The sequence below is a fragment of the Salmo salar genome, chromosome 26 (genome assembly GCF_965601325.2).
Source record: "Salmo salar chromosome 26, fSalSal1, whole genome shotgun sequence".
NCBI lineage: Eukaryota > Metazoa > Chordata > Actinopteri > Salmoniformes > Salmonidae > Salmo > Salmo salar.
The window spans coordinates 12,761,442-12,787,641 of record NC_138316.1 but is presented as its reverse complement, the minus strand read 5'-3'; the positions used below and the strand labels follow the sequence as shown (position 1 = coordinate 12,787,641).

At 42.4% G+C, this 26,200-nt stretch overlaps 4 protein-coding genes across 8 annotated transcripts; 3 read left to right on the top strand and 1 right to left on the bottom strand.

Annotated features, from left to right (window-relative positions):
- The first annotated feature begins 4,094 nt into the window (after positions 1 to 4,094).
- On the top strand, positions 4,095 to 5,718 carry pkhf1 (Pleckstrin homology domain-containing family F member 1). 2 transcript variants are annotated; one of them, XM_014175223.3, is made up of 2 exons: positions 4,095 to 4,267; positions 4,424 to 5,718. In XM_014175223.3, the coding sequence occupies exon 2, from the start codon at positions 4,430 to 4,432 to the stop codon at positions 5,300 to 5,302; it is 873 nt and encodes a 290-aa protein (XP_014030698.1). In that variant the 5' UTR covers positions 4,095 to 4,267; positions 4,424 to 4,429; the 3' UTR covers positions 5,303 to 5,718.
- Positions 5,719 to 7,237: 1,519 nt separating this feature from the next.
- LOC106587307 (protein C19orf12 homolog) lies at positions 7,238 to 19,485 on the bottom strand. 4 transcript variants are annotated; one of them, XM_014175567.3, is made up of 3 exons: positions 13,468 to 13,581; positions 12,642 to 12,815; positions 7,238 to 8,611 (listed from the first exon to the last, which is right to left on the bottom strand). In XM_014175567.3, the coding sequence occupies exons 2-3, from the start codon at positions 12,799 to 12,801 to the stop codon at positions 8,346 to 8,348; spliced, it is 426 nt and encodes a 141-aa protein (XP_014031042.1). In that variant the 5' UTR covers positions 12,802 to 12,815; positions 13,468 to 13,581; the 3' UTR covers positions 7,238 to 8,345. The 4 variants fall into 4 exon arrangements, with proteins under 4 accessions (XP_014031042.1, XP_045563955.1, XP_082825541.1 ...); XM_045707999.2 differs by lacking the exon at positions 13,468 to 13,581 and adding an exon at positions 12,911 to 13,027; XM_082969415.1 differs by lacking the exons at positions 12,642 to 12,815; positions 13,468 to 13,581 and adding an exon at positions 19,331 to 19,485.
- t53i2 (Tumor protein p53-inducible nuclear protein 2) lies at positions 14,072 to 16,889 on the top strand. The gene is given in 4 exon segments (NM_001252358.1): positions 14,072 to 14,223; positions 15,332 to 15,498; positions 15,705 to 15,840; positions 15,955 to 16,889. Coding segments are annotated over 3 exon segments (492 nt in total). The 5' UTR covers positions 14,072 to 14,223; positions 15,332 to 15,371; the 3' UTR covers positions 16,184 to 16,889.
- Positions 19,486 to 19,787: 302 nt separating the features above from the next.
- LOC100286718 (cyclin E1) lies at positions 19,788 to 24,571 on the top strand. The gene is given in 8 exon segments (NM_001146658.1): positions 19,788 to 19,938; positions 20,442 to 20,454; positions 20,456 to 20,489; positions 20,684 to 20,771; positions 20,864 to 20,923; positions 21,172 to 21,341; positions 21,775 to 21,812; positions 24,057 to 24,571. Coding segments are annotated over 7 exon segments (495 nt in total). The 5' UTR covers positions 19,788 to 19,938; positions 20,442 to 20,450; the 3' UTR covers positions 24,158 to 24,571.
- The last annotated feature ends 1,629 nt before the right edge of the window (positions 24,572 to 26,200 follow it).

The following is a 26,200-nucleotide window of genomic DNA, read 5'->3' as shown; positions in this document are numbered from 1 at the left end:
GGACTTCAAATATGCTTTCTACTTTCTTTTCACAGGGTGTAAGGTCTTGGTCAAGAGGCCTGGTGTATCAGTCCGTGCAATGCAATACGTGCATCTATGACCTCATTTGATGCTATAAAAAGCATACATTTTATTCAACCAAGTACGTGTAATATTTAAGTCCAATGTTTCTTGCATGCATGTGCTGTTTATTTGTTCAGCCCTGGTGACTTGGCATTCCATGCTAAAGAATAGCCATACTGGGACATATTGTTTTCCCTCATAACCAGATTTCACAATTTTTTTTCGTTCTACTTCTGTATTCTTGTAAAGCGTAGAGCTCGTTGGAAATCTGTCATATTTGTCATGGTATAATGGCCGGTAAGAGTATTCCTTGAAACAATGTGTTAATCTTTTTTTCCACCTGTACAGTCTTTGCTGTATTCTGCTCAACCAGACAGACAACATTGGGGTTCTTTTTTACATTTTGGTTGATAGTCTGTTTTAAAAATAGAATGCCTTTTTGGTAAACATCAGGCACAGTTAAACTGTACTTTCATGTGTTTTTTCTACTGAAAAAAGGCCAACCTTGTTAGCTGTAATAACTCTTGCACCTAGTTCAATGATACACACGTTTGAGCTAACACGACACAATTACATTTACATTTAAGTCATTTAGCAGACGCTCTTATCCAGAGCGACTTACAAATTGGTGGATTCACCTTATGATATCCAGAGGAACAGCCACTTTACAATAGTGCATCTAAATCTTTTAAGGGGGGGGGGGGGGGGGTAGAAGGATTACTTTATCCTATCCTAGGTATTCCTTAAAGAGGTGGGGTTTCAGGTGTCTCCGGAAGGTGGTGATTGACTCCGCTGTCCTGGCGTCGTGAGGGAGCTTGTTCCACCATTGGGGTGCCAGAGCAGCGAACAGTTTTGACTGGGCTGAGCGGGAACTGTGCTTCCTCAGGCGAGCAGGCCAGAGGTGGATGAACGCAGTGCCCTTGTTTGGGTGTAGGGCTTGATCAGAGCCTGAAGGTACGGAGGTGCCGTTCCCCTCACGGCTCCGTAGGCAAGCACCATGGTCTTGTAGCGGATGCGAGCTTCAACAGGAAGCCAGTGGAGAGAGCGGAGGAGCGGGGTGACGTGAGAGAACTTGGGAAGGTTGAACACCAGACGGGCTGCGGCGTTCTGGATGAGTTGTAGGGGTTTAATGGCACAGGCAGGGAGCCCAGCCAACAGCGAGTTGCAGTAATCCTGACGGGAGATGACAAGTGCCTGGATTAGGACCTGCGCCGCTTCCTGTGTGAGGCAGGGTCGTACTCTGCGAATGTTGTAGAGCATGAACCTACAGGATCGGGTCACCGCCTTGATGTTAGTAGAGAACGACAGGGTGTTGTCCAGGGTCACGCCAAGGTTCTTAGCACTCTGGGAGGAGGACACAATGGAGTTGTCAACCGTGATGGTGAGATCATGGAACGGGCAGTCCTTCCCCGGGAGGAAGAGCAGCTCCGTCTTGCCGAGGTTCAGCTTGAGGTGGTGATCCGTCATCCACACTGATATGTCTGCCAGACATGCAGAGATGTGATTCGCCACCTGGTTATCAGAAGGGGGAAAGGAGAAGATTAATTGTGTGTCGTCTGCATAGCAATGATAGGAGAGACCATGTGAGGATATGACAGAGCCAAGTGACTTGGTGTATAGCGAGAATAGGAGAGGGCCTAGAACAGAGCCCTGGGGGACACCAGTGGTGAGAGCACGTGGTGCGGAGACAGATTCTCGCCACGCCACCTGGTAGGAGCGACCTGTCAGGTAGGACGCAATCCAAGCGTGGGCCGCGCCGGAGATGCCCAACTCGGAGAGGGTGGAGAGGAGGATCTGATGGTTCACCGAATCAAAGGCAGCAGATAGGTCTAGGAGGATGAGAGCAGAGGAGAGAGAGTTAGCTTTAGCAGTGCGGAGAGCCTCCGTGACACAGAGAAGAGCAGTCTCAGTTGAATGACCAGTCTTGAAACCTGACTGATTTGGATCAAGAAGGTCATTCTGAGAGAGATAGCAGGAGAGCTGGCCAAGGACGGCACGTTCAAGAGTTTTGGAGAGAAAAGAAAGAAGGGATACTGGTCTGTAGTTGTTGACTTCGGAGGGATCGAGTGTAGGTTTTTTCAGAAGGGGTGCAACTCTCGCTCTCTTGAAGACAGAAGGGACATAGCCAGCGGTCAAGGATGAGTTGATGAGCGAGGTGAGGTAAGGGAGAAGGTCTCCGGAAATGGTCTGGAGAAGAGAGAAGGGGATAGGGTCAAACGGGCAGGTTGTTGGGCGGCCGGCCGTCACAAGACGCGAGATTTCATCTGGAGAGAGAGGGGAGAAAGAGGTCAAAGCACAGGGTAGGGCAGTGTGAGCAGGACCAGCGGTGTCGTTTGACTTAGCAAACGAGGATCGGATGTCGTCGACCTTCTTTTCAAAATGGTTGACGAAGTCATCCGCAGAGAGGGAGGAGGAGGGGGGGGGGGGGGGAGGAGGATTCAGGAGGGAGGAGAAGGTGGCAAAGAGCTTCCTAGGGTTAGAGGCAGATGCTTGGAATTTAGAGTGGTAGAAGGTGGCTTTAGCAGCAGAGACAGAAGAGGAAAATGTAGAGAGGAGGGAGTGAAAGGATGCCAGGTCCGCAGGGAGGCGAGTTTTCCTCCATTTCCGCTCGGCTGCCCGGAGCCCTGTTACATTGTTTACTCATTCTTTTGGGGAGATGGAGATAGTTGTGTTTAAGGAAGTTGTGGCCTCTGAAAATGGCAAGTTTGTGCATTTGCTTTTTTTAAATCTGTGTGTTCCATCATAAGGTGGCCTGAGAAGACACCCCTACTGAAGGAAATCACCTATGATTGTTTGAATTGTGATGTCATTACATTTTGCAATGCTTCCCTATCAGAAGTTGGTCTTTGTGTAGGCCTATGTCCTAGTTTATACAACATTCCATAAGAGTGATCCATCAAGAGAACACTTTCTCATACTACCGAATATTTGTGGTTTTCCCCGGAGCGAGAATCTGATCAACATGCAGCAAAATCTTTTGTGATTTTCCATTCAATGCTGCTTTTCAATTATAGCAAGTTCATTGTTTTGTTTTTCAGTTGCAACCATTAGCTAGTATCACTAACCATCATTATATTCCTATAATTTATAGCCATGCAATTTTTTTCCCTATCATTACATTGTTATTCATATTTCTGTTTAAAGCTGGAATCCTTGGTTGCTACGTACATTTTTGGACCTATAAATGAATGATAAACTTTGAACGGGGTATGGTAGTAGGTGCCAGGTGCACCGGTTTAAGTGTATCAAGTACTGCACACTGCTGGGTTTTTCACTCAACAGTTTCCTGTGTTTTATCAAGAATGGTCCATCAAAAGAGGGTGTAACTCAATATTAGACGATGCAAATAGGAGTCAGGAGACTTATGACTTGTGGGTAGAAGCTGTTAGTACTTTTGGACCTAGACTGATTGAAGTGGATTGAACAAGTGACATCAATAAAGGATCATAGCTTTCACCTGGATTCACCTGGCCAGTCTATGTCACGGAAAGAACAGTTCTTAATGTTTTGTACACTCATACCCATTGATTCTTGAAGAATTATAAATGCAACATGAGCATAGGTCAACTGTTGTTTTTTACTCCAATGTTTGTAAACAATGTAAATGTAAACAAACACTGTATAGCCTCAAAACATTGTTCAAAAATATAATGTTGATATCATGGATGATCAGTCCTTGCATCCATAGCTCTGTCTATGAATTTGAGAGTGTTTACATTTCTCCAAGGCCCATCCCTCAGCTTTTAACCAAAACACTGGCGGGATGACAGCTTTGTTATTGTTTCAATTAAGGATGCTAGTTCTAATGCTGTCCAACAGGGGTTTTCCTGTATTCATAGTCCTAGAATTCGCAATTACAATACTTGTATTTACTGTAATTTAACAGGATCTCTATGCCCCGAGTCACATCCCGTCATGTTTGAGAATCTGGTCTTGCCTGTTTTCCCTCTTTCTAATTGCTCTCTTTCTCTCTCTCTCTCCACGTCAAGTTGTTTTGGAACTCCCCATGCAGTGCGACTCAACAGGAAATGTGAGTTTCACATATAAAGGACCTCTCGTGGCAACTCACTCTTCATTACAGAAGCTACTACTTGACACTGACAAAACCTGCTGTATGGTGGTCAAACGGGAACTAAGCGATTTACTACTGAGACAGACTGCTGCAGCGTAAAAAAAATAATAATCGCAAAACAGAGAGTAAAAGGTACAATTTACTATTTTTCACTATACATTTATTCGATCATTAGTGACATAGGCCTACCATTTCGTCTTGTGTAAATCTTAATGTAATCTTTTGTTATTTCAATTGTATTTACATTTTGTGGATGTTTTGTTAATTTCCTGTAGTGTTGTAATCCAGCTCATCATGGTGGACCAGCTGGCTTTCACGCAAGAGAACAGAGAGCGGATCCAGGCAGTGGAGAACTCCTTTGGCCCCTCTGGGAAGTCCCTGTTCAGACCTGGCCGGGTCTTGATAGGCGAGGGGCGGCTGATGAAGCTGTGTCGACGCCGCCCACAGCCCAAAGTATTTTACTTGTTTAATGACATTTTGGTCTACGGTAGCATCATCCTTCATGGACACTGGCACAAGAACCAGCAGATAATCTGCCTGGAGGATATCCAGCTAGAGGACCTGGAGGATGGGGTCAGCATGGAGAACCAGTGGCTGATCCGCACCCCACGGAAGTCATTTTACGTGTCAGCTGCCTCTGCTGAGGAGAAGCATGCCTGGATGGAACACATCGAGGACTGCAGGTCCAAGCAGCTGCAACATGCCGGCTGCCAGCCCGGATGCACCTTCGCCACCACCTGGATCCCTGACCGGGCGTCCGCCATCTGCATGCGCTGCTCTAAAACGTTTCGGGTCAACAAACGTCGCCACCACTGTCGTCGCTGCGGCTTCATCGTCTGCAACGCCTGCTCCAAGAACCGGGCCGTAATCTGCCACATCTCAACTAAGCCTGTGAGGGTATGTCGACTGTGTCACCTCAGTCTCCAGGACCATGGGGGACTGACCCAGGACGAGGTGTGTTCACGGGGGGACAGTGATGGGAGGAACTGCTCTGATGAATACGAACTGGTCATGTCTGAGTACGAGGCGACTATCGACGATGAGGCAGATGACCACGCACCACACAAGTGGGTTGAGTCTCAGATCAACTCTTGGTCCCCGTATCACTATTTAAAACCGCACCACCAAAGTCCCAATCTCACTGGCTTGTCAAACCACTTGACTTGAATTGGAGCGACTTTTGGACAATGTGAGAGGACACTGAAAAGTATTTACTGAATGAGTATGTGGTGAAGAAAAGTGTCAAATCAAGACGTTACATGATCACATGTAATCATAACTATTGTGCATATATGAACACTACTGGATCAATATATTCCTGTTAATATACCTTTGAGTGTATTGGGGTGCTTATTTGTGTTATCCGTTTGATAAATGTTAACCTGTATTATGCATTGTTGACTGGCCATTATACACACACGCAGCATCTTTGTTTACATGAAATATTTTGCACTGAATACTTTTATATTCATCCTATGTTATGTGTACCTGTAATTATAACTCTAAATGACAATACCTGTACTTCTTTATTTATCACATTCACATCAACCATTTACCTATAAAATAAAATATTTTGATAGCAACCTTTGGTCATCCTTGTCCTGAACACCTGGTAAGACTGCTTATTGACCTCCAAACAGCTGTACTCAAACTATTAAGTGCTTAGTGTTACAAAGTCCAGCAGACACATGAAACAGTCCTGAGGCAACATGTGCAGTAAATAACCCTTTAGAGAAAGTTCTTGCATCACCTGATTTTCCTAACTCTAGTGTTGTCATTGGCAATACTCAGGCCAACTGCCAATGACATTTGGGAAAGAACATATTCAAATGCAACATGTCTATTATTAACGCTTTATCTAGAAGTCTTTGCTAGGTAAAGCTCCGCCTTAGCTCACTGGTCACCATAACACCCACCCCTAGAACAAAAATCTCTGAAATTGGAGACATATCTCCCTCGCTAACTTTAAGCATCACCTATCTGAGCAGTTTACCGATCGCTGCAGCTGTACACAGCCCATCTGTAAATAGCCCATCCAACAACCTACCTCATCCCAATATTGTTTTTATTTACTTTTTTTGCTGTTTTGCACACCAGTGTTTCTACTTGCACATCATCATCATCTGCACATCTATCACTCCAGTGTTAATTTGATAAATTGTAATTACTTCGCTACTATTGACCTATTTATTGCCTTACCTCCTTAATCCATTTGCACACACTGTATATAGATTTTTCTATTGGGTTATTGACTGTACTTTCGTTAATCCCATGTGTAACTCTGTGTTATTGTTTTTTGTCGCACTGCTTTGCTTTATTTTAGCCAGGTCGCCGTTGTAAATGACAACTTGTTCTCAACTGGCCTACTTGGTTAAATAAAGGTGAAATAAAATTTAAAAAATAACACTTCATAGGCATTTCAAACAAAATCAGTTTAAATCGTGCTCTCTGATTTCTGAAAAGAACTGTCTAAAAGGTTTTTCAACGAAGATATAAAACTGCTCTCACATCCCAGACTACCAATAAAGTGGTGATGTAATATGATATCGTGAGACTTCAAACCATTGGAATTTGAAAAAGCTGCGATTAAACGGTTTATTAGTAAACCATACCTACAAGACTAATAACCATCTCTCAGAAACGAATGACATAGCTTCTTATGAAATTTCTACTCGAGATTAATAATCTATTTTTCTCTGTCTGATGTTATGACAACCTGCATGACCAAGTTGGCTTGCAAAGGAACAAGGAAACGTCTAGAAAAATAAATGAAAGAAATGCACAAAGGCGTCATAAAACAACCTTTGCATATACTTCAAAAAGTGCTTTGATATCTTAAGATATATATAATATCTTCTAGTATTATTCAAAAGTCTACATTTGAAACATTGAAAACGAGGAACTGTTTCAGAAAGCCAGAACAAAAATATTGCGTAATTGCGTCAGATGAGATACCATTCTGTTACGTGCATGCATCTGTCTAGGAGAGATTATATTGCGTAGCATTGGCTTCCTGTTAAGTGGTTGAATTTCCCTTATGAAACTGTCAGTTGATTCACTGAAACAACATGTTTTCTGGCTTAATGATGTCATACTAAAAGCTTGTGGTGATCATACAATATTCACTTTTATATTTTATTTCATTTATCATGATTTTCACATATAAACACTTTAGTACAGAGCATTACAAAAAGTGTCCATGATTTTTCCAATTAGTTCATTCTAGGACTAGGTGGGACTTATCACCATTATGCTGCAGGAGTATCAAGGCCGGTTTCTCAGAAGTACTCATCTCTTACAATGTTCACAACGCATGAGTCGCTTGAGATCCCAGGCACACTTACCAGAGGAGTGATCAGGGTTATTTTGTCATTGTCTTGCATTTGTTGCAAATAATGTAAATTATAAATGCACAACAATATTCAATGTGTACATTTCAGTGCAGAATATTGCCCTACAGTACAAATAAAGTACACCATATTGATTCATTGCTGGACTGTTCTTACAAGAGAAGTTTCAATCATACTGCTACATTCAGAGGTAAAACTTTCTCATCTAAAACAAAACAAATGTGTACATTAAAGGGCAATTCCACGACTTTTCAACATCATATTCATTATCTCCAGTGCCATACCAGTGTCTACATACAGTATGTAAAAACAGTGCGTTTTTATGATCTGTGGTTAAAAAGATAAGAAGAAAGGTCATAAAAATACTTCTCTGTGACATCACAGGCTAGGATTAAAAGTAACAAAACAGTGATTTTCAAAAAAGTTTCTAGCCAGAGGGTATTTTCTTGTTCCGCGCGTCACTGTGAATCTCAGTGTTTTGAAAATCACTGTTTTTAAATATGTTCTAACTTTTGATGATGTCATTGGGTAGACCTTTTAACTTCATATTTGTTTCTACAAAACGTAGAAATGTGCCATTTCCACACACGTAGACACTGGTATTGTTCTGGAGATAATGAAAATCAAGTGGAAAAAGTGGTGGAATTGTCCATTAAGTGCTTTATCAAAGGATAGGATCAGATGATATTAGGTAACATGACAGGTCTGACATGAGCCTCAATGTATTAGCTCCATAAGGCCTCTTCCACTGAAGGTTATTTCAGTCTCCAAAAATAAATTTGAGTACAAAAAGTTGTTTCTTTCAAAAGGCAGCAAATGTGTGTTCTAAGGAGTTCCTCCAGATATTCAGTCTGTGTAGATCAGTCCCCGTATCTAACCTCTGCTCTCAGTTCCTTTGTGATATAACGAAGTAGAGCAGCAGTGACCTGCTGCTGGAGAGTAGCATTCCCCATGACCAGGGCGGTCAGCTGGGCCAGGTCTGTCCAGTCCAGTGAGCCCAAAACGCCCATGATATCAGCATAGAGCCTCTGCTGCTGGTGGGGAGGCAGCTCCATGATGATCTGAGGGAGAGGTTTGAACTCTCCACTGGTCATCCACCATCCCAACAGGCCACCTACTGCACCACCTAAAAGAGCCACACAAACGAGATCTGTGTCAGACGACCAAGAGGGGAGAAGAGCTGCAGCCCACAGATGGTTAAACACTCATGGTTATAAGATCTACAGAGAAGACAGAAATACCAATGGTGGAGGTGTGGCTGTTTATATTTAGAACCACATTCCTGTAAGGCATAGAGAGGATCTCATGTGAAATACTGTTGAAGTAATATGGCTACAGGTTCATCTGCCTCACCTAAAGCCCATTCTGGTGGGAAGCTGCTACAGACCACCAAGTGCTAACAGTCAGTATCTGGATAACATGAGTGAAATGCTTGATTATGTATGTGATATCTATAGAGAGGTATACTTTCTGGGTGATTTAAATATTGATTGGCTTTCATCAGGCTGCCCACTCAAGAGAAAGCTTCAAACTGTAACTAGTGCCTACAACCTGGTTCAGGTTATAAGTCAACCTAGCTACAAATAGTACAGGAATGAAATCATCAACATGTATTGATTATATCTTTACTAATGCTGCAGAAATTCGCTTGAAAGCAGTATCCAAATCCATTGGATGTAGTGATCACAATATAGCAGGCATATCTCGGAAAACCAAAGTTCCAAAGGCTGGGCCTAATATAGTGTATAAGAGGTCATACAATACGTTTTGTAGTGATTCCTATGTTGTTGATGTGAAGAATATTTGTTGGTACGTGGTGTGTAATGACAAACAACCAGACGCTGCACTTGACACATTTATGAAATTGCTTATCCCAGTTACTAATAAGCATGCACCCATTAGGAAAATCACTGTAAAAATGTTAAATCCCCATGGATTGATGAGAAATTGAAAACATTTAATAGTTGAGAGGGATGAGGCCAAAAAGATGGCAAATATGTCTGGCTGTACAACCAATTGGCAAATGTACTGCAAATTGAGAAATCATGTGACTAAACTGAATTTAAAAAAGAAGAAACTACACTATAAAACAAAGATAAATTACACATCAAATGATAGTTAAAAGCTTTGGAGCACCTTAAATGAAATTTCGGACAAAAAGGCAAACCCCGCTGCATCATTCATTGAATCAGATGGCTCATTCATCATAAAACCAACTGATATTGCCAACTGCCTTAATGATTTTTTCATTGGCAAAATTAGCAAACTTAGGCAAATGCTGACACTACACATCCAAGTATACCTGACCAAATTATAAAACACAAGTGCTGTATTTTTTAATTCCATAAAGTAAGTGTGGAAGTGGTGAAAAATGTATAGTTGTCTATCAAAAATGACAAGCCACCGGGGTCTGACAACTTGGATGGAAAATTACTGAGGATAATAGCAGACGATATTGCCACTCCTATTTACCGTCTCTTCAATTTAAGCCTAGTAGAAGGTGTGTGCCCTCAGGGCTGGAGGGAAGCAAAAGTTATTCCCCTACCTAAGAATAGTAAAATCCCCTTAACTGGCTCAAATAGCCGACCAATCACCCTGTTACCAAGCCTTAGTAAACTTTTGGAATAAACTGTGTTTGACCAGATACGATGCTATTTTACAGTAAACAAATTGACAATAGAAGGACATTCAACAAGCACAGAACTTACACAAATGACTGATGATTGGCTGAGAGAAATTGATGATAAAAAGTTTGTTGGGGCTGTTTTGTTAGACTTCAGTGTGGCTTTTGACATTATCGTTCATAGTCTGTTGCTGGAAAAACGTATGTGTTATGGCTTTGCACCCCCTGCTATATTGTGGATAAAGAGTTACCTGTCTAACTGAACATAGAGGGTATTCTTCAATGGAAGCCTCTCCAACAAATTCCAGGTAGAATCAGGAATTCCCCAGGGCATTGAGTAAAGCCAGTGTCTATGTATGCGGATGACTCAACACTATACACGTCAGCAACCACAGCGACTGAAGTGACAACAACACTAAACAAAGAGCTGCAGTTAGTTTCAGAATGGGTGGCAAGGAATAGGTTAGTCCTAAATATTTAAAAAACGAAAAGTATTGTATTTTGGAGAAATCATTCACTAAACTCGAAACCTACACTAAATATTTTAATGAATAATGTGTAAATTGAGCAAGTTGAGGAGACTAAACTGCTTGGAATAACCCTGGATTGTAAACTGTCATGGTCAAAACATATTGATACTACAGTAGCTAGGATGGGGAGAGTCTGTCTATAATAAAGCGCTGCTCTGCATTCTTAACAGCACTATCAACAAGGCAGGTCCTACAGGCCCAAGTAGTCGCACCTGGACTACTGTTCAGTCATGTGGTCAGGTGCCACAAAGAGGGACTTAGGAAAAATTTTAGTGGCTCAGAACAGGGCAGCACGGCTGTCCCTTGGATGCACAGAATCTTTCTACCCTAATGCTATACTTTATAAGCCGACTGCATATACCTTGAAAATCTCATAGCTGCACACACACACACAGAGCTAACATAGTCAATCTCTCCTGGCTCAAAGTGGAGGAGAGATTGACTTCATCACTACTTGTATTTGTGAGAGGTATTGACATGATTGTGGACTACAGGAAAAAGAGGACTGAGCATGCCCCAATTCTCATCGACGGGGCTGCAGTGGAGCAGGTTGAGAGCTTCAAGTTCCTTGGTGTCCACATCACCAACAAACTAACATGGTCCAAGCACACCAAGACAGTCGTGAAGAGGGCACGACAAAACCTATTCCCCCTTAGCAGACTGAAAAGATTTGGCATGGGTCCTCAGATTCTCAAAAGGTTCTACAGCTGCACCATCGAGAGCATCCTGACTGGTTGCATCACTGCCTGGTATGGCAACTGCTCGGCCCCCGACTGCAAGGCCCTACAGAGGGTAGTGTGAGCGGCCCAGTACATCACTGGGGCCAAGCTCCCTGCCATCCAGGACCTTTATACCAGGCGGTGTCAGAAGAAGGCCCTAAAAATTATCAAAGACTCCAGCCACCCTAGTCATAGACTGTTCTCTCTGCTACCGCACGGCAAGCGATACCGGAGCGCTAAGTCTAGGTCCAAGAGGCTTCTAAACAGCTTCTACCCCCAAGCCATAAGACTCCTGAACACCTAATCAAATGGCTACCCAGACTATTTGCATTGCCCCCCCCCCTCTTTCACACCACTGCTACTTGTTGTTATCATCTATGCATAGTCACTTAAATAACTCTACCTACATGTACATATTACCTCAACTGTACGCACATTGATCCTGTACCGGTACCCCCCCTGTATATAGTCTCGATATTGTTATTTTACTGCTGCTCTTTAATTACTTGCTACTTTTATTTCTTATCCGTATTTTTTTTAAACTGCATTTGGCTAGGGACTCGTAAGTAAGCATTTCACTGTAAGGTTTACACCTGTTGTATTTGGCGCATGTGACTAATACAATTATATTTGATGATGCACCGAGCTGTCTGTTTAAACTACTGGCACACAGCTCAGACAGCCATGCAGTCCAGAACAGACTATTGGAAGTGCACAGTACTACATAGTGCCATGATTACATGGAACTCTATTCCACATCAAGTAACTCATGCCAGCAGTAAAATTAGATTTAAAAAACAGATAAAATACACCTTATGGAACAGCGGGGAAACATAGACACATGAATACAAACACACAATAATATACGCACTATACACACATGTACACATGCATTTTGTGTTATAGATATGTGGTAGTAGAGCAGAAGCCTGAGGGCACACACTTAATATGTTGTGAAATCTGTTATGAATGTATTGTAATGTTTTTGAAATGTATAACTGCCTTCATTTTGCTGGACCCCAGGAAGAGTAGCTGCTGCCTTAAATCAAAATAAACACCCATATTTATCCAAATCTACCTCACCAATCATAAGAAAACATTGGCTGAGAATTATTATACCCTAATGCCATACTTTATAGGCCTACTGCATATACACTGAAAATCTCATAGCTGCACTCAATACAATTGGTTTGAGAAAGGATATGGCTCCATCTTGTGGTTGAAGCAGGGAAATGCAAATGCAGAAGATTATAATTATGGTTACTTAATTGATAGGATCCTTACCAACAGCAATCCCTGGGGGACCACCTAGAAGACCCCCTAAAAATGCAGTCCCTCCTGCTACTGCTGATCCTTTCCCAGAATTCTTCACTGCTGCTTTTATCTGCTGATTTGCAGACAGGTCACTACATAGTTGCATGACATCATCCATACGTGAAGCCATTGTAGCTGCTCTCCCTGGTGTTGTGACAAGAGGGACACTGAAGATCAACATGCAACCAAGCCAAACTCATCTGTCTCTAGTATACATTGCGAGTAAAAATAGCCACTACCAATTTAACACTGGAAGAGATGTATGGCTTGACTTCTGTGAAATATCCTGAAGACTAGGAGTATGCCATCTTCTGGTAATGAACTGCATTACACAGCTGAGAGTAGCCTATACCAAAAGTGAAATAAACTATTGTTCAAATAAACGGCATAGGCCTTTTTCACTCCAAATATTGACAAAACCAGGCAACTATATTATTGTAATCAATTTAGTTATCAGATTTAGCATACAGAGACTGGGAAAATAACTGATAACTTAATGCAGACCATTGTCATAAGTGAAAAACTTCTCACACAAGAGATTCGACATGCTTCCCTCGGATTTATGTTATAACCACAATAATAACAACCGCAGATAACAATAATTCTACTTCACTTCTGATATGTAGGCCTTTTAAGACGACATATTGTTAGTGTGTGTCATCATGTGGCCATCAGCTTTCTCTCTCCGTTAAAAGTGTGGCAATAACCTTTACATAACGACATAGTTGTCCCCATCACACAGGACGGACTCTAACGTTGGCCGACATGAAAACAGACTAAAATGGTGAATCCCTACCGTCAGATCTCGCACTTCGACTATGTGTATAATAACCGTTGGTTACATAAAAATAGGACCGCGGTGAATGACGGGACAGTCATTTAAAACAAGCCCACATCCTGTTAAAACGATTCGCTGTGGTTTGTTAGAAGCACAATACCATACACATAGACAAATAAATAGGTATCAGTGGGGCAACTTGGCATAATTGTCGTTTACTCGGCAACTATTTGCAACAATGTTGCACGAAGAGTAATTGATACAATTCCCCCCCTTTTCGTCATATTGGTGGGGTTCGTTTTGCATGGCCCGGTGCTCAAGGTTGGTGGATACTCCTCTTAAGAATCAATGTAATTATCTAAAATAACCAACTCCGCTCAATCGGGGCACCGGGCCATGCAAAACTGACTGCAAACAGCTGTACAAAAAAAGAAATCTTCCACTCTTATGTATTTTGACTTGTTATTATAGACTACACGCCTAGACTATTTGAAAGATTGGACATCGGTTGAAACCGGGTATCTAGGTATATTTCAAGGAAGGACACTTTTGTTCACTTGACAGCTAGTTGCCAAAATATGATGACAAAGGTCAGTTAGTGCGCAACCAACTGAAGCTCCGCCTTCGAGTTGGGATTTTTGTTTACGTTCACCATCCACGGAAGCAAAGGGAAGCAGTTGGTGTTCATAAACAAGTCTGTATCGAAACAATTACAGATCAGTTATAGTTTCGAGCTAGCCGTCGGCCACCACCCGTTAAATATACATTTGTCAGGTAAGAAAAAAATACACCATCGCCTTCAACATTGTGCGAGAGGTTGTATCCGTGTAGCAGCCTTTGTTCATGTGTAGTCTAGACACTTTTCTTTAGCCAACTAACTTATCTATCCATTGCATGTTTGTATTGATTTCTACATCCCAAATGTGTCCTATTAAGCCAACTTTTTATTTTGGTAGACTACCATGTAATTGTAACCATGCCATGTGTAATTTTGTATGTAGGTTAGTTTATTTGTTTGATTGTCAGTGAATTACATATAGTAAATGCAGTTCTTAATTATTAACTTATTTATGGAAGAAGTTTAAACGCAATTAATGCCATATCAAGGTCACCCAAACTACTCTCCTATGTTTAAAAAAAAAATGTAATAGTTTCTATCACACATTTATATATCTTGAATAGGGTCTAGTGTAAGGATTGTCTTACATGTCTTTAAACTTCTGACTTATGGACTTTTTGATGGCACACCAGAAAAGATATGCAAAACATTTAGCACCTTATGAGTTAATTCTGTCCGGGCACCTTTGGATCTTCCTTTGCTGGCAGGCTGGGGTGTAGCTGTATATTGACAGTATAGGTTGACAAGTACACCAAGGCATTCAAAGACCGTGGCTGTCTGGACAGCCCAAGGTCTATAAGTGGACGTTGTGTTATTCTGTCTAGTCTATGACACATCAAGCCTGAAAGACATACACATACTGTTTATACCTGATTATGTTTTTAATAGGCCTATTTGACTAGAAATGTAGGCCTTTTAAATCAAATGATATACACTAAAATGTATATATATATATATATTTTTTACAAACCAGCTGTTTTCACCATAGTTTGTCCAATTGGCTTCATATTCACCACATTAGTTTATTCATAACATATCTTAAGATTCAGATTCTGGCTTGAAATGAGATTGCCAGTCAGAAAGGATGCCATGTCCTCCAGTCTGCAGATAGCTTCAAAGGGGAATGCTGTTGCATTTGATGCAATATTTTACCATGATCAGTTTTGCAATTTACCAGTTTAGCAATAATTGCATCCGTTGTGCAATTGTTTACCTTATGTGGGCGACATACTGTAACACTATGTTAACTCATTTTCTTTGCAGACTGCAATAAGAGGGCCAAGGGAGGCAAAACATATACACCATGATTGGAAAGATATTTGCCCATTTCCTAGGTAGCACAGATGATGATTTTCCCACAGATGACAATGAAACCTATGAGGAGCTCATTGAGTTTGAGGAGGGAGGATGGGTCGTTATCAACATTCAAGGTAAGCCGATAAATATGTTCCCTGAAAGTTGAAATCACAAGTTAGTTGTTAAACTGGTATGGGCATTGTTGTCTGCAGTTACTTTTATTGTAAATGGAAGCATTGTAGTTATTTGGATAGTAGATCTAATGGTCACTATTAAAGGTCTCACTAGTGTTTTTCCTCTTTGGTCTCGGTTTAGTAAATTTGTGGTCTGATGTTTCCAGAGAACAACTCCCTGACCCCGCCTGAGGAAGACCCTTTGGAGAACCTGCTGATTGAGCATCCCAGTATGTCTGTATACCAGATCAGACACCAGACCAGCGATGAGGTAGACTCAGATGAAGAGGATGCTTCTCCCAGGTCAGTTTTCATCCAGGGGATCCATCTACTTAGTCAGTGTGATAACACAACCATTATCCTAGAGAAATGAGCGCCACATGTTACAGTTATTCTGTCCTCCCCCTCCCCCTGCAGGCCTGTGCCAGTCAAACAGCATGTGTCCTGGAGGTTAGCTGCCTGGGGCAGCCCGCTTCCATGCAACGTCCAACTGCTTGCCATACAGCGAGCCAGGACTCACATGGAGTGCAAGGAGCTGACCAGGAGTGCTCTCCAGAGACAGAACCTTGCCAAGGTGCGATTCTCCCCATCTGACAGACGCTTTGGTCACTTCAAACAACCCTGCCAGCGTCTGTACAACTACTGAGTGTCTACTGAGTAACCATGTCACTGTCTGACGCCACTTAACATACAGACCTTAGACATATTACCTTGTGAATATCTTTACCCTGATCAAGGGAAGCCCCTTTACTGAGTATGTTATTAACATGCTGAGCCCAGTTTGAGAGTGAAATTGCCTTGAGTAGATGTGTGTGCGCATGTGAAAAGTATTATAACTGGCTTGTTACTGTTAAGTCTTATGGCTCTGATAAACTTTTATTTAGTGTATGAAATGCAAAAGGTTTTAGCACTTGCAAATATGAATTTTATTGGATATGGTACACTTTTTGCTATTACTTTGTGTGCCTTAGATACGTTGTGGGTATATTGCTTTAAGGAAAAGTTGTTAAGTTTCATAGCTATGAAAAGCTATTTTGTATATGATATGTGACGACACAAAACATCACTCTTGAGTAACTGGACCTCTGAACAAATACAATGTATGTAAGGATTACCAAATAATGATGAACACTGTTTCTAATGTATGTTTTGTACTGAGTGAATCTGAGTACTGAGTGTTTTCATACATTTTTTCCCAGTGTGTTCTTATGTTTGCTGTACTGCTACAAGATCTGTTTGTAAATATATTCAGATTTCTTTTTGCTATTTTGGTGTATATTTAAATGTTAAAAATGGTTAAACAAGTCTGTTTTGTTTGGGTATTATTTGTGTTTTATTAAATGGCATGAGACAACTACAGTAATTACATGTATTATTACCACCAAATGTATTTCATTGTTCTGCATTCAATTATTTTAGTAGCACATTTAGTGGATTTCATTTTTGAAGCAAACGCACCTTCCCCCTGAACTTCTTAACGCTTTCTGGATCAACAGCATTTGCCCAAACGCCTCCCCTCTTGAAATGAGAGCCAATTATCATTGCAATAGCATCAAGGTAGTGTTCCACGTTGTCATGGGTCACTCCTGGGCCAATAAGAACTGGGAGTCTTACAGACCCTGCAACATCTGCAAATAGAAAATAAAAGATTGTTGAGTAAATATTTTGAGATGTTACATTATGTTTACTGAGTTCATTATATTGGAATGCCGTGCAAGAGCTTGTATGCAACAAATACCTAAATGGTTGGATTTAGGAATGCATTGCAAGTGTCATGCATCATCTCTGAAAAGTAAATGGTAAAAGTATGTTCAGAGATGAGAAAATGCATGAGGAAAGAGATCAATCCAGACTCAAGCAGCTCCATATACCAATCTGACAACAGAGCAGCCCAATGAAATCATACTGGGAGACTGTAAGAGCACCTCCAAACTAGGCAGCAGGGTTGTGAGGCAGCCTGCCTGTGTTTACAGCCTTCTGTCTAAGTCAGCCATCTGTAGGCTGTGCTTAAAAATAGCAGACGATGTTGGTGTCTATATTAGCCAAGCAGGGCTGTGGCAGGCAAGGGCAGGACCGGGCTGTGTGCCCATGGTCAGCATGATCCAGACTGGGGGTGACTGTAAGGCTGCCATCCTCTCCTCAGACGAGGCTGCTCTTTATAAGGCCAGCAGCAAGGCTCAGAGGCTCCATGGGCTTTAGGGAAGCTTAACCTCTGGGCTACATGAAAAACTTACGCCAGGAACTATCTGCCCTTTCAAATGTAGGAAGTATGCCATAGACTCGTATGCAGTGGGAGTGGTATGGAATTGAGTGAGGTGCCTGAACATACTTTTATTAGGGTGTGTGTTATGGTTAGGGAGAATGTATGCCATTTAGAAAAAGGCCACTCCCTTATTAACCAAGACTACAGGCATGTTTGAGAGAAAATTAAAAAGGGAAAGTAAACTATCTAGAGATGTGAAAACTATGTTTGTACTAAGGTGCACGCTGAGCATTCCTATAATGATACACCGAGCATTATGCTTCAGATATATAATATATGTGCTGAGTGTCGGCTGCCCTTTGATCCAAGTGGTAAAATAGTGACTACACAGTAATAGCCTATGCCTTATTTGTTTCTTTGGGATTCATTTAAACGAGTTGGGGGTCTTTTTATATTACTGTATGTGTCAGTATGTTTGTGCGTCATACCATACAAGTGTGTATGTGTCATACCGTACATACATGTCTGTATGTGTCAGAGCATTCAGAGACAGGACACACCTCTGAGTTCCACTGGATCTGCCTGAAGCCCTGTGGCTGTTCCAGTGATAATGAGCCCGTCAGAGAGGAAAACACTCAGCCGCCCTGGCCATCTCCACTATTCTCACATCTGACCACATCTGACCTCCAAAAGGCAGAGATGGACAGATCCCTCTGCTGTCATAGAGGCATACACCTCTGGTCCAATTGAGAATGTGTACGGAACGTCATGCATGTTCTCAATGATCAGCCCATCCTGTTCAAAAGATCAACAGACAATTCATTTCCAGTCATCCTCGAGGATGAATATTGTGGTTTACATAGGCTACAGTATTAGTAACATCAAAAAGTAAGGAGTTCTTGTGTCCTTGCTTATACTTACAATTCCTGCATTGTGATAGATTCGTGGCGTGCTTCCTCAATAATTTGAGGCCATGCTTCCAAAAGGTGTGCCTGAATAACATAAAATCAAAGTTAAAAATAAAAAGAGAGTAAAAAACGACATATGCGTCTCAATAATCTTTACCTGGTAAGGCTTGAACATGAACCATTCCAATAACCACAGATTTGGCACGTCCAAAGAGTTTCAGAAACTTCATTTTTGTTGTTTCAAACCAGTTGCAATGTGGAGGCACAGTGGCTTTGAAATGAGACTCGTTCCCATGTAGCTGCTAGCTTGATCACGTGCCTGGTCAAAGTGTACGTTTATGCAGGTTTCGAGATCTATGAGTGATTGTCACCCAATCCAGTGTTTTCTTCGTGTGGCTCATGAAACATTAAAATAACAGTTATGACTGAGAAAATGCACATAGGATGCAGATTAGCCTCCTCCTCTTCTGATAAGAAAACGCAAATGTATGAATTATATATGAAAGCATAAGATGGTGCCTAAAATGTATTTTACTAAACCTGCACTGTTATTTTCCAACAAATCATTAGTGTAGACAAGAGGAAGCCACTAAACGTAGCGAATGCACTAGTGCCGGGCGCCATCACCATTCTCGTTGAGCAAATTGCGCGGCATTAATTTGATCTTAAAATAATGACATACCTCTTTCATTATGGACAGTGAAAGTCCATTCTGTCGGCTTGATAGAGAAACATTTTCAAAAACGTCAGGAAAAATCGGCACAACGTCCGGATTTGCAGGTTTTTGAGAAGGACACAGTCTTTGTTTACATCCGTCTTCTCTAGCCACGCGGTACTTTGTGCTTCCGGATTGTAAGCACCGCCCATGAGCTGTCGCCGCACCAGACACACCTCCCTTTTGCCGGGTAAATGCAATATTTGGAACACCATTATAATGTACATTTCTCACACCACATAAGATTTCAGGTGATTTGACTCTTCACTTCTGAACAATTCATGACTAATAATAATGTTCGTTGAAATGTAACTGCAAAGGATTACTGAACAGCGCCAAGTATTTAAATCACCCGCTCGGACCGCCCCTTATGATATGTAGACAGCAAGCAGTTTATAAGCCAAGGCGCAAAACTCACCGCACTAGCGAAGAACAAGTAGCTGGCAAACTTCTCAGCTCCCTTTTGATGACAGAGGCCACGAATCGAACGATAATTGAATAGCTAGTAACTGTAGCTATATATTGTCTGATCCTTTCAGCCAAGTGTGGACTTCTTCGCAGGGGAATATTTTTAGGTAAGCTGGCAAATAATTGAAACATCTCTTGTTAGCTACTAGTCTTGCAACTTTTCAATCAAACTCCCTCAACGTGACTCAAATTGAGTGATAAGATTGTAAATATCCTGAATTTGAAAGGCGATGGACAACATTGGATGGATAGTTTTTTGTTTGTGAGAAAGCTAGTTAGAGCGGGTGAATGGAAAATGGCATACTTGATGGCTCGGCCATTTTCTGTCCAGCTTCTCTCTCTCATTTAGAATAAATGAACTCGTTTCCATCGACTATATGTCAAACTGTTAGGTTTATGTGATAGTGTGGAATCTGGTGTCGATGTATTCGTGGTTTTGTGACAATTGTTGCAGTATTTCATATTGTTTGTCGTCCTTTAACATTGTCCCACTTCCATTTGCCCGCGCCCAGAGCTTTTGACGAGTTGGCTTTGTGAGACTTACGTGGGGGGTTGGGTTGTGGTGTTATTACCTATAAATCTGAACAAATAAAATACTTAATATTTGCAGGCTCTCTATATTGGAGGGATACGCGTGGGCTATAATGCCAAGAAAGGGGTAAGTTTCAGTTTTGCAGTTTGACCTAGTCTTGTCAATGTAGCTAGCTAGGTGACGAAAAAAAGTTCACGCTAGGTAGCTGGCTTGCTAACTAACTAGCCGCGGCTTAGCTGGTTAGCGAGCATTAACTAACACGTTTCTTAGCATTTCAGCAGGATGCATATTGTAATTCAACATTTACTGTGTCATTTCAGGACAAATGTGGACTCCAAGTCTATTGATCATGAGATGCCCAAGGAAACTACAGTGAGATCCAGGAAAAGAAAAGCAGACGTTGCCATTGTAAGTTATTGCTACTGTAGCGAGATGGTTACCTGGCTATGTCTTTTTAATACGGTTTATCATAATTAACATTTTCCTTATTCAATCCTCAGTATTTGCAAGACCCAGATGAAGTGGCAGAGATGATAAAAAAGAAACAGTGTGGAACTCAGGTAACTACATGCGCTGTGCTGTTCCAATGCATTCCCTTGCAGACCATGCATTTGTTGGATTTAGCTAGCAACACGCACCAGGCAGTGACCTACACAGGTTAATTAGGACTGCTCAATAAATGAGACGATTGTGTTTAATCAGTTGTTCCTTAATCAGTTGCTATTGGTCTCCGTCTCAGAATCCTCTTCATGCTGTTTGTTTTTATCAGTCGGACTTTCTTCTCTTTTCTTCTCCCTCTCCTGTGCAGGTGAGCTGGAATACCGAGTCGGTTTTCACAAGCCCGTGCAGGCGGATCCCCACGCCTGACAATGAAGTCGATCAACCAGTTGCCTTGAATACCGCTGGGTTTTCTGCTCAATACACTTTCAAAAACATATTTGTCACCCCCACCAGGTCTTCCCCTCTTCCTGTGCTATGGTGAGTCACTTCTGGTATCTGGGACAACGTGGGCAAGATGCAGTGACGCTGCTAAAGAGCAGGAGTGGTTACTTGACATGTTTGAGTAATGTGTGATTTTTCATTAGGAGATTGCATGACCTCCTACCTTGAACTCTGCACTTACACTGTCCAAGGCCAAGCATTATGATAACCAATGTGTTCACCGGTTTCATTTGAATGTAACAGACCATGGCCTCCTCTCACTACTATTGTCTTTCTAAGAGTGTACAGTCTGCTGTTTATAAGAACAGATCCCTCCCTTGACACTCATTATGTGTACCTGTATACTATTTAGTCTTACAGTTCTGTGTTTGCACTCTGAGTCAAGTTGAGGGATTCTTCGTTGATCCCTTTAATTTGATAACTACACATTTTAAATGGACGCTAACCCTCGATGTGTTTCTCTTTGTAGCTGGGCAAGCAGAGATGATGTATGGAACAACCTGTTGAAGAAAGACGAGACGTATTCTCGAGACATCCACATCATGAACAAACACCCACACCTCCAACCCAAGATGAGGGCTATTCTTCTGGACTGGCTAATAGAGGTTTGTAGCTCTCTCTGTATTAAACGCCTACATTTGTCTCCCACAGTGCATCTACTACTTTGATCAAAACCCTCATGTTACTTGATCAGTGTCATCTATGTTTATCTTAAGGTGGTGAGTATTAGTTTTACCAATGGATGTATGGCCCCAGTTTAATTAAGTCAACTGGGTCTAGACAGAAGATGGCTGTCAGGTGATGCGTATTAGCTAAGCTCTGACATTCTAAGGGGAAGCCTAGTCGCCTGCACGACTGAACGCATTCAACCAAAATGTCTTCCGCCTTTAACCCAATTCTTCTGAATCAGCATTGATCTTTAAAGTTGGGCCGTGTCAGACCTATGGTATAGAGAACCATGATCAATGCTTTTACATGGGGCTCTCTTCCTTAGCTACTCTGTGACATTGCCTACAACTTGTATTCTCGACCTTGTTTTCTCTCTCAGGTGTGCGAGGTGTACAAGCTACACAGAGAAACCTTCTACCTGGCTCAGGATTACTTTGATAGGTTCATGGCCACGCAGACCAATGTTTTCAAGTCAACACTACAGCTCATCGGCATCTCTTCTCTGTTTATAGCTGCCAAAATGGAGGTAGGAAGAAGCCTCTTCTACACCCTGTGTTAAGTCATTTTGTATACGAGTGAGATTTAACATGTTTACTACCTTTTTCCTTTTCAGGAAATCTACCCTCCAAAGGTGCATCAATTTGCCTATGTTACTGATGGTGCCTGCACTGAGGATGATATCTTATGTATGGAGCTAATCATTATGAAGGTATGCCTCTCAAACGCTTTACGTCCCAGTGTTTCTCAGTACGGATGGGTCACACATCCTTATTGTTGTCTGAAGCTTGTCGAGCCATGATCAGCGTTTAGCCACTTACTGTTAAAAATGACTACTTGTATTCCTAATGACGCTCTGTCACTAATGGTAGTTCCTGTTTAACGTGATAGTTCACATATTTCTTCTGAGCTGGGGAACTCTTCTCTGTGGAATGAAATCATCATGTGGCTCTTGTTTCTACGGTGTCCCCCTTTGCTCAGGAGCTGAAGTGGCGTTTGAGTCCCCTGACATCTGTGTCCTGGCTAAACATCTACATGCAGATTGCCTACCTGAAAGAGTCCGAGGAGGTTCTCATCCCACAGTACCCACAAACTACGTTTGTACAAATTGCTGAGGTAAGGTCACGACTGAGATTTCCCGCCACTGCAAGTGATTCATAGCATCTTACAACAAAATATACCTAAGAAGACCAACAAGGCAAAATATGTTCTCGCAGACGACACAGCTTTTACTTATACGTGATGGCGTTGTAAGACAAAGGTTTCACGTTTCCTCTCTTAGAACGGCTCATTGCTTCAAGTCGGTGTTGTGCACGTGCGGTATTATTGTGCTCGCGCTCTCATCCCCCCCCCCCCCCCTTTTGGTTTTCTCTATAGCTCCTGGACCTGTGTGTGTTGGATGTGAAATCTCTGGAGTTCTGCTATGGCGTGCTGGCTGCCTCTGCCCTGTTCCATTTCTCCTCACTGGAGCTGGTGGAGAAAGTCTCCGGTAGGGTGTTTCATTCTGAAGCTGTTCAGGTCAATCCACATCTTCAATCCAACCACTGAGTTGTAGTGGTTTGGTGGATTTGGCCCTAACCAGACTCCTTTTTTGTTTTGATCTGTGCAGCTCTAAAGTGGTTAGACGTCGAGGCGTGTGTGAGGTGGATGGTCCCCTTTGCCATGTCCATCAGAGAAGTGGGCAGCTCAGCCCTGAGGCCCTTCAAAGGAATCCCTGCGGATGACATGCATAACATCCAGACCCATGCTGCCTATCTGGACTGGATGGTGAGGGCGTCGTTTGTGATTTGTATGGTTTTCAACCACAATGTCAAACATTGGCGTAGGACATTGTATCAGGCTGTTCAGAGTGAATATTTATTTTCCCCTCCGCTTGTGTTAAGTGGTACACAGCTGAGTTGCAGCCTGTATTGAGAGTTCTGTTGGTTTCTTCTTTAGGCGAAGGCATGCTCCTACCCACAAGTGGACGTAGATCGCAGCCAGAGTTCCCCAATACCGTTCGGCGTGCTCACTCCGCCCCCCAGCAGCGAGAAACCAGAGGGCACCGTCTCTTGATTTCCATTGGGTTAGTATGGGCACGGGCTGAGGAAGTCTCAAGATATTGTAGGACTGGGAGAAATCCATGGCATTACACCAACATGGGCGCAAATGCTTTTTCTACATGCGTGCAGGTGTTTTGGTGCTAAGGTGAATGGGTGTTTTTGGATGTCTCTGCCTTGAGTGACTGACAGTTTTTAATTGGAGTGATGCCAAGCTGGACCACCTGCCAAAAACCCAGAGCTGTCATTGGCTCGGAGTGCTGCTAAAGAAGGTGGACTTGGCTTGATGGAACAGTAGATGAATGTGTGTGTGGTGTGTGGGCTCACGCTTGCCATTTTGAGAAAGATAATACTGCCAGGTTTGGGGACCAGTAGCTCTGCTGCCAAAATGGACAAGTGGAAGAGCCTCCTGCTTCAGAAGCAGAAATATGGATTGTATTTTAACTCTGCAACTTTCTCTCTTGCATTTGAGTTTTTACCTAAATGTATATTTGTTTTGAAATGAGATGCTGCTACTTATTTTTTAAATAAAGTCACTGTCGCAGACAGCTTTTATGTTTTACAATGTTGTGGGTCTTTGCCTTCTCCAGGGACAGGGATTGTAGCCTGGTTGAACCAGCCTGACTGCTGTGTTCACTATTCTGTTTTACTGCGTGTGAAATGGCTTGGTGAACTCGATGATCAGGCGGGTTCCACCAGGCCGGTACGATGTGCAGGGGCACCAGTTAGTCCAGGTAACATGTACATGTAGGTACTAGATTAATGTGACTATGCATAGATAAGTGTAGCAGCAGTGTAAAGGGGGGAGGGTGGGCAATGCAACTAGTCTGGGTAGCCATTTGATTAGCTGTTCAGGGGTAGAAGCCTTTAGAACCTAGACTTGGTGCTCCGGTACACCTTGTCGTGTGGTAGCAGAGAGAACAGATTATTACTAGGGTGGCTGGAGTCTGACAATTTTTTGGGCCTTCCTCTGACACTGCCTGGTACAGAGGCCAGGCGGTGCTGAAGTGATGTAGTGGGCTGTACGCACTACCCTCTAGTGCCTTGCGGTCGGAGGACGAGCAGTTGCCTTACTTGTCGGGATTCTCGATGGTGCAGCTGTAGAACTTTTTGAGGATCTCAGGACCCATGTCAAATCTTTTCAGTCTCCTGAGGGGGTATAGGCTTTGTGCCCTCTTCACAACTGTCTTGGTGTGTTTGGACTACGATAGTTTGGTGACGTGGACAAAGGAACTTGAATCTCTCAACCTGCGTCACTACAGCCCCGTCGCTGAGAATGGGGTCGTACTCGGTCCTCTTCCTGTAGTCGACGATCACGTTGAGGAAGAAGTTGTTGTCCTTGCACAGCATGGCCAGGTCTCTGACCCTATAGGCTGTCTTGTCGGTGATCAGGCCTACCACTGTTGTCATCGGCGAACTTAATGATGGTGTTGGAGTCGTGCCATGCCAGGGATGGGTCTTAAGGACAAGACGGACCAACATGCATGTGAGCTGTGCACAGTAGATCGTTGGCTACTGTGTTGGTCTGCCTTGTACTTTAAGGTGTGGCCACATTTGAGATTTCTGTCTGAAAATTCTGGATGGAGCCAATGGTTATTCGATGATTCATCATCCTGGAGAGGCCAATGATAACAGCTTTTAAGCCAACAGCATCACCATCTGGCACCACCATCTAATTCAGTTTAGGAGCCTGAGTTTGCAGATCTACTGAGGAAGTCCTGCTGTAGCCTATGATGCCGTCCTATCATTTTTGTTGTTACGCTGTATGTGTAACCCAAGTATGCCTAGTAGGATAGGTCTACTGTAGCATAGGTCTACGATGTCTTTTTGTTGTTTTACCATTTACTAGGACCACAATGGAAGTCAACTTTTGTCATCAGTTTTAAATGCATTATCCACGTGGTTGTATTTTGGAATTGTCAAATCATCTTTGCTGGATTAATGACTAACCTACAATATGTTGACTTTCGTAGTTATGTAACTCATCTAAAAATATATAGTATAGAGCAGAGTTGAACGTGTCACCGGCAATGATGTACAGTACCAGTCAAATGTTTGTACACCTACTCATTCCAGGGTTTGTAATTTTTACTCTTTTCCATCATGTAAAATTTGTCAACTATGAAATGACACATGGAATCATGTAACCAAAAAAGTGTTAAACAAATATTTGACATTCTTCAAATAGCC

Coding starts and splice junctions, on each gene's coding strand:
- LOC106587307 (XM_014175567.3), bottom strand. CDS start 12,801: ATGGCTTCACGTATGGATGATGTCATGCAACTATGTAGTGACCTGTCT. Junction 8,612..12,641: donor TCCCCCAGGGATTGCTGTTG/GTAAGGATCCTA, acceptor TGGCTCTTTTAG/GTGGTGCAGTAGGTGGCCTG.
- pkhf1 (XM_014175223.3), top strand. CDS start 4,430: ATGGTGGACCAGCTGGCTTTCACGCAAGAGAACAGAGAGCGGATCCAG.